At 35.9% G+C, this 12,161-nt stretch overlaps 2 protein-coding genes across 2 annotated transcripts in view; one reads left to right on the top strand and one right to left on the bottom strand.

Moving 5' to 3' along the window:
- The window catches only part of LOC106091981 (protein starmaker), a 368,113-nt gene that overhangs the window by 72,736 nt on the left and 283,216 nt on the right, over positions 1 to 12,161 (top strand). The gene's annotated exons all lie outside the window — the stretch shown is intronic.
- On the bottom strand, positions 6,497 to 7,210 carry LOC131996346 (uncharacterized). The gene is made up of 2 exons (XM_059365950.1): positions 6,874 to 7,210; positions 6,497 to 6,734 (listed from the first exon to the last, which is right to left on the bottom strand). The coding sequence occupies exons 1-2, from the start codon at positions 7,171 to 7,173 to the stop codon at positions 6,705 to 6,707; spliced, it is 330 nt and encodes a 109-aa protein (XP_059221933.1). The 5' UTR covers positions 7,174 to 7,210; the 3' UTR covers positions 6,497 to 6,704.

Genomic DNA, 12,161 nt, shown 5'->3' with positions numbered 1-12,161 from the left:
GCGCATGCAAAATTGTGGAACTGCGAAACGGTCGGTAGGACGGCGAAAATCCTATGGAGGGTCCAGGACGTGAGAAGACGAGGTTATTACTGAAAGGAAGCAAGAAGGAAGGAAGGATAGCTATTGGTATCATAACGGGACGCATAGGACTACGAGCTCACTTATGTAAAATCGGTGCGGCATGTGTAGGGCATGTGGGGAAGATGATGAGATGTTGGAGCATTTCCCGGCTTTCGCGTCTCACAGATACCGGCACTTAGGTGGAGACACAATACCAGACATGAACCAACTTAGGGGAGTGGTATTGATAACAATTAAGGATTTTGTAAGTAGCACGAAATTCCTAACTTAAAATTTTCTTTTTAGAGGTTACTTTATAGTTTTTAGATCGCACAACAAGAGATTACAGGCTTAGATGTATGTCCATAGTGGCATGGGGCGAATTAATATCTCCACCTTCTTTTCAACCTAACCTAACCTACTGCTTTTATACTATAAATTGTTGTTTTATGTGAAAGAGATCAAAAAATTTGTGAACTACGTCGCTTCTAGCACGGCCAACGGTGCTTGTTTGATGTTTGTTTTTTCGGGCAGGTTCAAGGAGAATAAATCAACTGTTGGTTTGGTCATGTTTGTAGATAATTTGCTTTGCCGAATTTGGCTTAACCACAAAGTTAATGTGAATTTATTGTTTTATATTATGAAATAAATACTTCGATGTCCTACTTTTAGCCTAGTTTCTTGAAAATAGACGATAATTTGTTATTTGCGATAGGTAAATTGCTGCGGACAAAAACTTGCACATTTCTATTCGAAGTTTCGAATAGAATTTATCGATAACGGACGCCATAATCAAAAAAAATGCGAAACTCGATCGTAATAAATCTGAAATTTTATGTATCAAACTCGCGATTTCACTTCTCCAACCCTTAAAACATAAAATCATTGGCCGATTTACTTTCATGTAAAGGGTGATTTTTTAGCTATTATCTTTTTGGCAGCACTGGTTAAAACAGCTCGCGCACGTTTCGTGTTTTGTTTTACTGTCAATCATCTTCAGTTTTGTTATAATTTAAATATGAATCGTCTTACAAAAGAACAACGCTCATTAATGAATTTTATTATCAAAATTAATGAATTTTATTATCAAGAAGTTTAGAAAGTTCAACGCGCGTTTCTTCCATTTTATGGTCAGTTGGATTTTTTTTTGGCTCAATGGGTGCGTAAATAAGCAGAATTGTCAATTTTGGAGTGAAGATCAGCCATTTATTCGTGAGATACCGGCCGAAATGTTTGAAAGAGTATGCCAAAATTGGAGTAAGCGAATGGACCATTTGAGGCACAGTCATGGTCAACATTTGCGTGAAATAATCTTCAAACATTCACCCTTATTCCCGTTGTCGAAGGCGAAAACCGACAGCAGTCGTAGTTGAGGGCGAATTTCACATTTCATGGTATTCTGTAACTTATTCGCTTTCGATAGTTTGATAATGGAAAAATATTGCGGTAAATAAAAAAATGATATAAAATTAGGTTCCATACCCTTTCGATAAACGGGCGCGATGTAGTTTGGAATGCAATTAACTTATATTGATCGTTTTCGTCAAATTTGACAGTCGAATTCGACTTATGTGTGTACCCAAAATGCAAAAAAGATTTTCGTCTTCGACAACCATAATACCATTTTGTAATCACGACTGTAAATGACAAAAAAAAAAAATAATATTCTATTAAAAATAGGATGAATAAATTTTTATTTGTAAACAATTTTATTTTCAATAAAATTTTTAAAAGAATTTTTATTTGCGTTTGGAAAAATTGTTTACCTTTTTGTTAATAATATTGTATTTTATAATCTGGCTCGAGGTCATGAGAATTAATTATCTTTATTTCTTCTAATATGTCGAGAAATCTTCGATTCTCATCTTCTGACCGAGATATTTATAAAAAACAGAAAAACAAAAAATAATTAACACAATCTTTGATAACACTATTGATAATAAACTTTAATAATTACTTTTTAATTTTATATATTTGACTTGTTCGCCAAACTGCTATTTTACAACTAAAGAGCTAAGTTTTTTGATTGTATTTTTGTATTGTGCTATATATGTGCCCACAGCGATTTGTTATATGAAGCATTTTTTTTTTGTATGTAGGAGAAAACTTAAAATGATTGTAATTCCTCAACGTTTTTTGTATTCGATTAGATTGTTTCACAGCTATATCACCAACCAGGAAAAAATCAGTTTGGTTGAAACTGGAAAGCAGCAACGATATGTCCACAATCAATGTATACAAGTTAGGTTAGGCTGACAGAGGGGAATGATTTTAATTCTCCACTTTCCCTATAGGCAGACACATATGCAATTAATCGGCGCTGTTGTGCGCTGTGATTAATTAAAAGTTAATTCGAAAAGTCTACACCATATAAATTCGATTTTATGTCCTTGAACTCTCACGTCTAGTATTATATCCACACCTAAATGCCGGAACCTGTTAGCTGCTAAAGCCAGGCTCCGGTATATGTAATGCTTCATCATCATCATTTCCATCATTATTTTCCTCGTTTTGTTATAATTCGAATCTCCTTGTTAGGTTTTCAAGAACTCAACCTTCATATGAAAAAATTATGGATGTGTTCCAAATTTCAGCTCAATATTTAATTTTTTTAGTTTTAGTTTTTACAACTTGTGGACCGACAGACACACGGACATCTTTAAATCGTCAAAGAGTTTTAAGAGAATTAAGAATATATATGCGTTGAAGTTGAAATGAAACAGATTTTTTTTCATGTTTCGTTTGTAGGCGAGCTCAATTCCAAAACCTTTAAACGGATATATAGACCAATTATCACAATATGGGACTAAAAAAAGCTATTTGAGAGCTATTTTTTTGAACCCGGAGCGGAGTGGTTTTCAATCTCAAAATCCGCTCCGCTCCGATAAAATTAAAATCTTTAAAATACACATTTTGTTGGTTTACAAGGCTGTTAATTTAGGCGAACTAAAACAAAAATTTAAGATTATTAAATTAGCATGAAAATTGGTACAAATATTATATTTATTTATTTATTAATAGATTTTTGAGTACACAATGATAGAGGTTTGAAATTCAGTGTTGTTGTAAATCTATAAAGCTGGCATAGCAAGGATGCTGTTAGCCATATAATTCATTGATATTACCAAAGGTTGGCTGATTATAGTATGTTAATCTATGTTATATAAAGTTGTTTACATATTGGAGACTATAAAAAAGAGAAAGTGCTATTTTAAAAGTTAAATTCATTTTGTATAAAGTTTCTATATTTAATACAATTTTCTAAATATTTGTATAGAGATAAAAAATTCGTGCCATTCAATATGCTTATTACTTCGTTTACATTAAGTGTGGGCTTATTAAAGTAAATAATTCTGAGATTTGTGTATATTGGGCACGAGCCGATAAAGTGGAAGGTGTTCTCGGTTTCGTCTGTGTTACAAATTGAGCAAACGCCATCGGTATTGTCTCTGAAAGATCTAGCATTTAAATTAAGTAACCCGCCTCTAGCCTTTACAATGATACTTGTAGCACGTGAAGATAAGTTCGCAGTGAGTTCCGGTATCCTGGTGTATTCAAGCTGTGGGTAAAGGTCATGGAACTGTGAGCCTTTTGCCCTAACCTCAAAATCTAATCTCTCCTTTGATTTAAGTAGTTCTATAACTTCTTTCCAGTACGAGGGTAAATGTGTCGCGTTGTAGTGCAAAGAAAATTGCAGAGATTGGCATATATTGGACCATTCTTCTGCCCAAGACATATTCAGTTCTATGATCTTCAGCGCAAGAATACGTGGTAATCGTCGACAGTCTAGTTGGAGTACTCTGTCAATGTAGCAAAAATGTGTCTTCAATGTAGAACAGAAAAGTGAATTGAATCCAGTTTCCAGATATAACATGTAGTTAGGCGTATTGTTAGGCAGATATAACATTTTCTTAATAAAGAATCTAAACAATTTCTCCACGTCCTCATATCTTACACATCCCCAAATTTCTGCGGCATAACACATTATAGACTTTGAACACGATTCAAAAATTTTAAGTTTATTAGCCTTCGATATTTTTGGGTGATTAATATATCTTGACCAAGTAGAATTTATCGCCATTTTAGACGCAGTGAGCTTGTTCTGAAGATGTTTTCTAAAAGATAAGTTGTAACTTAATTCGACACCAAGGTAAGTGTAACTATTCACAATTTCGATATTCTGATTCCCAAACCGCCAATTCAAGTTTCTAGCGACTCTTGTGCCCTTCCGGAAAATAAGTATCTTAGATTTGGCAAGGTTTACCTTCAGACTCCATGTCAAACAATACTCCTCAAGAACGTTAATCATATCTTGTAACCCTTCTGCAGTTTCAGACAGAATGACAATGTCGTCTGCATACAAAAGAACTTTAATGTTAGTATCTGCTACGTTCACACCTCCTGGTAAAGAATCGGGTAAGTCATTAACATATAAAGAAAACAGTACTGGGCTGAGTGTACAACCCTGCTTCACTCCTGTTTCCACCGAAAAGTAATCTGAGAATGCATTTCCGTCCCAGATTTTACTCGTAGTATTTTCATACAATAGTTGCAATATCCGCACAATCTTCGTAGAGAGTCCATAGCTTGACAATTTATAAAATAAGCTGTTTCTGGGGATCAGATCGAAAGCAGATGAGAAATCTACAAAGAAAGCGTAGGTAGCCTTGTTCTTCAAATTATTCAAATTAACAATGTTAACCAGATTGAATATATTGTCAAGCGTGGAGTACTCTTTTCTGAACCCAGACTGGAACTCATTTAGAATGTCATTTCTTTCTATCCAAGCAGATATCCGATTCAAAAGCAAAGAGTTAAAGATCTTACAGTTAGTGTTTAGAAGTGAAAGTCCCCTATAATTAGCCGCAATGTTAACGTCACCTTTTTTAAACAACGGTATCAAGGTAGATTCTCTGAAAGATAACGGAATCCTTTAATAACAAAGAATAGTTCACACAGTTCAAAGGGAGAGTCAAGGAATGGGTCGACGTAATAAGGCAAACACCAGTGTATGTTCTCGGATTCCTTTCGGTTAAGTAGTAATGCCTTAAAATGTACCATGTAATCATCAGCATTAAGATTTCCTTTTGAATTTTGTGATCTATTCTTCAATGAATTCGACAAGTTCCACCAATCCTTGCTACTCGTTACTCTGTCCAGTCTTCTGAGGTTCTCATTATAATATTCCAATTTCTTCCTACTACATAGTCTTTGAAACTTGGTTCTCGATGAATAATATCTTTTCTTATTAACATCAGTATGGAGAGCCCTAAACGCTTTAAGGTTCCTGCGCATTACTGAACGCAAACGGAAGCATGTCCAATCAAACCACGGCTGTTTAGGCTCAAAAAATTTCCTGTTTGTGTTTTTGACATGTGCCTGTCTAATCTTTTGCGTTATACCGCAGATCATGTCGTCCACAGACATATCTGCACGGTAGTATCCATTCACTGGGGTGTTACCCAGATTTAACCCGTATTGAGTCATATTTCTATCGCTCCAATAAAGTCTTCTAGTATCATTCTGTTTAGTCACATTGCTAGAATGCTTTGGGATTTTAAGCTGGAGACAGATGGGCATGTGGTCTGAAAACGGCTTAGCAAGTATTGCAAAATTCTCAATATATTGCAACAAATCAGATGAGCAAATGCAGTAATCTATCAATGAGCTTCCCATTACACCAAAGAAACTAAGTTTTCCATCCAAATCACCTAAAGTCCTTCCATTTACCACAATACCACCTATGTCCTCAATCATATTCAAAAGCCGTCTCCCTTGTGTATTTATATTCTTATCTTTAGAGCACCTAATTACATTTATATGAGGTTGGTCCCTGATTATATTTTCGTCCAGGACTTGTTGTTCACCTATTCTTGCATTTAGATCTCCCATAATACAGAAGCTGGTTGGATTTAGACTGCTCAAAAATGATACAAACTTATCTGCATCGTTCTTCCAGCTCGTACTATTCAGATAGGTCGGGATAAGTTGGAATAAATTTCCGTCAATATTCACAGATAGCATTGTATGGCTATTGCATTCGGTAAAGTTTAGCTTGTATTTCTTTTTCATTTCTCTTTTGTAACCGAATAGGCAACCTCCACTAGCACGACCCGATTTATGTATTTTAATTGCTTCAACCCAGTGTAGACAATAATTTTGAAAAAATGATGAGAAATAAGTTTGTTTATTAGCAACAACATGGGTTTCAAACAAAAAGAAAATATCAAACTTATTTAAAAAGGTTATAAAGTTTCCAAAATTTAGCGATTTTTCAAGGTTACAAACGTTATAAGCTATTATATGGCACGAATCAGCTAGCTATTGTACATAAGGATTGTTATCGTTTTTATTTAATACTACGTTTTCGTTGCAAACAACCTCACAACTAAAACCGCATTCAGCTAATATATCGTCTAGAAATTTTACATCGTTTGTAGCGGAAGAACGTATCTTTCCATTGAACCAAGTAAAGCGTTTATCGTTGATGTAGATACAAAATTCACCAAGCCGTACTTTTACATCTTTTTTATGCTTAGATATTACTTTGCTAACTTGCCTGAGATTGTATCTAATAGACTGTTCAGCTGCAGTGTAATCCTTCTGAATAAAAATTGCTTGTCCCTTAAGGTTACTTCTAGCATTTAAAACCCTTTGGACTTCGCTGGCGGTACCTAGTGTAAACACAAAAGATTTTCCAGAGGATAGCATTTTGGTGTATGTGACGGTAACATCTACATTCAACACGTCTTTACAGATGTCGGCGAGCTTCTTTTTTGCGGCCGGGATATTATTACAGGATAGTCCACTCACCATGATATTTGTGGTTCTCGATTTCTGGTCAACTAGTTCTAGACGGTTTGTTAATTTCTTTATGTCTTCCTTTAATTTAGAATTCTCATGTTTTAATTCTTCAATTTCATGTTTGATATCCGTCAGATCTTCTTTCTTTGCTACACCCTTCAATTTGTCGTCCAGGACTTCGCATAGTTTGCTCCATGTAAACACGTCTTGATGACTGCTTACACTCATATTTAGGGACGGCGCGTATTTTTTTGGTGTATGTTCTTTATGATCAGGTGATGTCGATAAAAGAGTGCGCTTGCTGCTCATTTAGTATTGCAGTGCACCCTGTGTTTTTCGATAACGATTATTTCTTTTACCAGCTGTATGATGATTATCGATTTGTCCAGCAGTTATAGGTTTGATAGAGCAGTCCAGCTGTTGTTTGTATTTTACTCCTTGTGTTAGTGAAAAATGTGGGCGCCTTCCAGTGATTTAGAAATAGTTTTTCACTTTGCATTTAGAATTCGTCTGAAGCGGACGCTTCGGGATTCGATGCTTAGTCATCGTTATACACAGTACAGTTATAACTGTACATTGGTTTTAATTCTGTATTTTTAATACACGTGTTTTAATTTACAGTTGGTGGGGACACCAACTTCGGAAGTACAACTTGGCATATAGAGTCGTACTCTGCCATTTCGATTAAAGTCCAAAAAAAAAAAAAAAAAAGAAATAGTTTTGCAAATAAGATGAAAAAATAAATGCAAAATTGCGTAGAACTATTCTTCAATAAGGACCAATTTCGTCATCGATGAAACAGCCAAGGTTGTATTATAGTTTGAAGCGCCTATAGTGATGTGTATGAACGTATAGCTTGACTTTGCAGCAAAACAATCAGGAGCGGTCAAAAAACACAACCGTATACAAAACAACGATTGGTAAATTGGTACAAATATAGCAAATTCGACGGATTGGACTAGTTTAGATATAGTTGCCATATAGACCGATCTTCCGATTAAGGGCCTTAACCCATAAAAGGCCCATTTGCTGCCCGATATGGAACAGTGAATTGCACAGGGACACTCGTTGCCCGACCAGAACATAGGCCGGATTGGACCATATTTAGATATAGCTGTCTTACAGACCGATCTGCCGAATTAGGGTTTTAAGCCCATGAAACCCCTATTTATTACCGATTTCGTTGAAATTTAAAATAGTGAGTTGCACTCATTATCCGATCTGAACATACTCAGAATTTGGATATAGCTGCCATATAGACCTACATATCTACCGATTAAGGGTTTTAAGCCCATAAAATGCCGTATTTTCCTATTTCGTTGAAATTTAGAGCCGTGAGTTGAACTAGATTTCCCACTGTGCGAACCAAATTTGATCCAGATCGAACTATACTTTGATATAAATTTGGAACATGGAGTTGCACTAGGCCACCCGATATCCGAACCGAGTATGGTCCATATCAGAACATATTTGTATATAGCTGCCATATGAACCGATATGCAGATCTAGGATCTTAAGCCATAAAATCCCTATTTATAACCACATTTCCTTGATGTTTTTAACTGTGACTTATATAAACTTCTCGGTAACTGGAACGAATATAATCCAAATAGCATTAATATAGATATAGTTGGTTTATAATAAAATAGGATAATAAGTATCCAAAGTTCGGCATGTTCGGACTTAATGCGTTTTTGCTTGCTTTTCGAAATTTGGTTAGGAATTGCTTCCGGTATATGCTCAAGAAGTCAATTCAGATGATCTTTTTATAGGAACAATAGACACGGATTCAGACTATACTTGGTATGGATGTTGGAAGTTATAGGAGAAATCAATATGCCTAATTTCGGTCCAACCAAATAATAATTGCGCCCTCTAGATGCTTAGGTAAAAAATTAAAATCGTGAGTTCGGATTATACGGGAGTTAGAGGTCGTAGAAATTATGCAAAATTTCCCCCAAATCGGATAAGAATTGCGACCTCTAGGGGCTTGAAAAGTACAATCGAGAGATCGGGGGCGACCCTCCCCCTTACCATAATTTTCAGAAACGCCACATCTCGGAGATGGATTGTGCGATTTAAGCGAAATTTTGTGTGCCTTCTTATAGTAACCTAAAAACGAAAAATCGGTATCCAAATTTCGGATGGGGTACCTAGGGGGACCGATCCACCCTTAAACCTACCAAATATATATAGACCAATTACGACAATATGGGACTCAAATGAAAGGTTTTTAAGATTAGAAAATCTATCTGATATCCAATTGTCGGACCGAGTGTTTGGGGGACCACCCCAACCCCAAATCGGACATATTTACCGACCATGGCAATATGGGACTCAAATGAAAGGTATTTGCGAGTAGAATACTAATCTGATATCCAAATGCGAGTTTCTGGGCGTCCACCCCTTCCCCTAAACACCCCCCAAACAGGGCAATATGGGGCTTGAATAAAAGCTATTTGAATGTAGAATACGAATCTGATATCGAAATGAGGGACCAAGTGTTTGGAGGCCGCCCCTAATCAAAAACATATCCCAAAGAGGAAAAATTCATCAATGTGCGGCTCAAATGAAAGGTCTTTGGGAGTTAAGCACGAATCTGATATCAATATTCGGGAAAAGTTTCTATGGGGCCACCTCACCCCCACAACACCACCCATATAGGAAGTATTTGTTGGCCATTGCAATATGGGGCTCAAATAAGAGGTATTTTAGAGTAGGATACGAATTTGATATATATTTCCAATGCTGAGTCAGTGAGTGACCGCCCCATTCCCCAAACCGGTCATGTTTGCCGACTATGGAAATATGGGGCTCAAATGAAAGGTATTTGGGAGTAGACCACGAATCTGATATCAACATTCGGGACCAACTGTCTAGGGGACGTCCCAACACCATAAAAACCCCCCAAGTAGGACATATTTGCTCGCCAAGACAATTTGGGTCTTCATGACAGTAGAGCTCGATAGTGAAGGCTTTTAGGGTCCATACCCCAAACCGGACATATTGGCTGACTTTTGCAATAAGGGGTTTAAATGAAAGGTATTTGAGATTTGAAAACGAATTTGATATCCAATTTCGAGGCCAGTGGCAATATGGTGTTCAAATAAATGATGTATAGATATATGAGAATTGAGATTTTGATATATTGGTTTGCCCAAAAAGTAATTGCGGATTTAGTCGGCGTTGACAAATTTTTTCACAGCTTGTGACTCTGTAATTGCATTCTTTCTTCTGTCAGTTATCAGCTGTTACTTTTAGTTTGCTTTAGAAAAAAAGTGTAAAAAAAGTATATTTGACTAAAGTTCATTCTAAGTTTTATTAAAAATGCATTTACTTTCTTTTAAAAAATCCGCAATTACTTTTTGGGCAACCCAATATTTTCAGGGCCAAATGTTTGGAGGACAACCCACTCCCCAAAACACCCCTAAATCGGGCATATTTACCGACCATGTCCATGTGGAGCTCAAATGAAAGGTATTGGGAGGTAGACCACGAAATTGATATCCACTTTCGGAACCAATTTTCTGGGGGTCTACCCCTTTCCCAAAATACACCACAAACAACAATTATTTAGGGTGAATGTGGAACCATGTTTGGTAATGGGTAAAAATTTACCGACCATGCCAATATGTGGTTTAAATGAAAGATATTTGAGATAAGAAAACAAATTTTATAACCAATTTTGGGGTCAAGTGTTTGGGGGACGCCTCAATGTATAAACTTATCCTAAACCAATGGCAATTTGGGGTTTAAATAATGGTATTTGAGAGAAGAGCACGATGTTGATCTTTTTTTCAGGGCCAAGTGTCTGGGGCACCACCTCACCCCCGAAAACACACCTAAATTGAACATCATGAGAATATTGGGCTGAAATAAAGTCTTTTAAGAATGGAGTTCATCTAACATCCAAACTTAAATAACATTAAACGCTCGGAGTAAAATTGGTAGTCCAATAAAGATCAAATAGGATTCAGATAAAAGCACTTATATGGGTATAGTGTTAGTCAAGCGATATGCATGTACTATTTTCGTATCATGATATTTCACTAGAAGCTCTTTTTAATTGTCGAAAATAAATATTCATAGGGTAATTTTGTTCGATATAAAGTAAAAGAAGGCGCAGCGGAGCGTGCCCGGTTCAGCTAGTACATAATATAAAAACAATAGAATATATAAAATTTTTAGTTAAAATTCAACATTTTTAATAATAATTTTAATATGAAAATTTGATTCCACTCAAGAATGTTAATTAATTCAATTCAATTAATTTCTCATATGAACAATTGTTGGGGACATTTTTTTTATACATTCTAGTGTGGCAGATTAATTTGATTATAGCATACCTGTTAATTGATACCATACCTTTTCAACTACGTGCACCCCATAGTGTTGCGGGCGACTGAACCTTCGATGCAGCTCTGCGCCATAACCTGCACGCATGATTGTGTGGCTTTGGTGGCGTTCAAAAGTTGGGGGGTCAGAAACATATGGAGACAGCGGATGATATATGAACTGCTCACATAATGTCTTCTGAATTCTTGCATCCATGGATTGTTGTTTGTTTATTTGCCCTTTTTATGGCAAAAAATGTCATGGGGTTATGAGGGTTATATTGGGTTGCCCAAAAAGTAATTGCGGATTTTTTAAAAGAAAGTAAATGCATTTTCAATAAAACTTAGAATGAACTTTAATCAAATATACTTTTTTTACACTTTTTTTCTAAAGCAAGCTAAAAGTAACAGCTGATAACTGACAGACGAAAGAATGCAATTACAGAGTCACAAGCTGTGAAAAAATGTGTCAACGCAGACTATATGAAAAATCCGCAATTACTTTTTGGGCAACCCAATAATTCGTGTTTTTCTTTTTTAATGCACCGGAGTTTCTTTCTATGATATGTGGTGGATGAGAAAACATAAGGGCAAGCATATATATTTTTGCGAAACTCCATTTGAGTCCCAATCGCCAATATGAGGTTACAATTTATTCTCAACATTTTGAAAAAAGGAATTTCTAGAAATCGCTCCTGTTGGCGGCTGTAACCAATTTATGAAATATATCTAGATATCAGGAAACCAAATTAATAAACACACAAAGAGAAAATAGGTACACCACTGATCAGTCAAACAATAGTGTAAGTCTAACGACACCAGGAAGAGGCAGGAGTAATTTAGTATTTAGATAACGCTAGAATTAAGTTTTCAAATTAGTATAGATAGCCAAGCCAAAGTTAAAACCCTATTTTTATAATTCTGGGTGTATACCCTCCACCATAGGATGGATAGGGTATACTA

Source organism: Stomoxys calcitrans, chromosome 3 (genome assembly GCF_963082655.1).
Source record: "Stomoxys calcitrans chromosome 3, idStoCalc2.1, whole genome shotgun sequence".
NCBI lineage: Eukaryota > Metazoa > Arthropoda > Insecta > Diptera > Muscidae > Stomoxys > Stomoxys calcitrans.
This window is presented reverse-complemented; position numbering and strand designations above follow the sequence as displayed.

What these genes read in the sequence shown, in the direction of transcription:
- LOC131996346 (XM_059365950.1), bottom strand. Translation starts at nt 7,173, where the DNA reads ATGAGCAGCAAGCGCACTCTTTTATCGACATCACCTGATCATAAAGAA. An exon ending in CGAGAACCACAAATATCATG is followed by an intron (nt 6,735 to 6,873) that starts GTGAGTGGACTA and finishes TGTTTACACTAG; the next exon opens with GTACCGCCAGCGAAGTCCAA.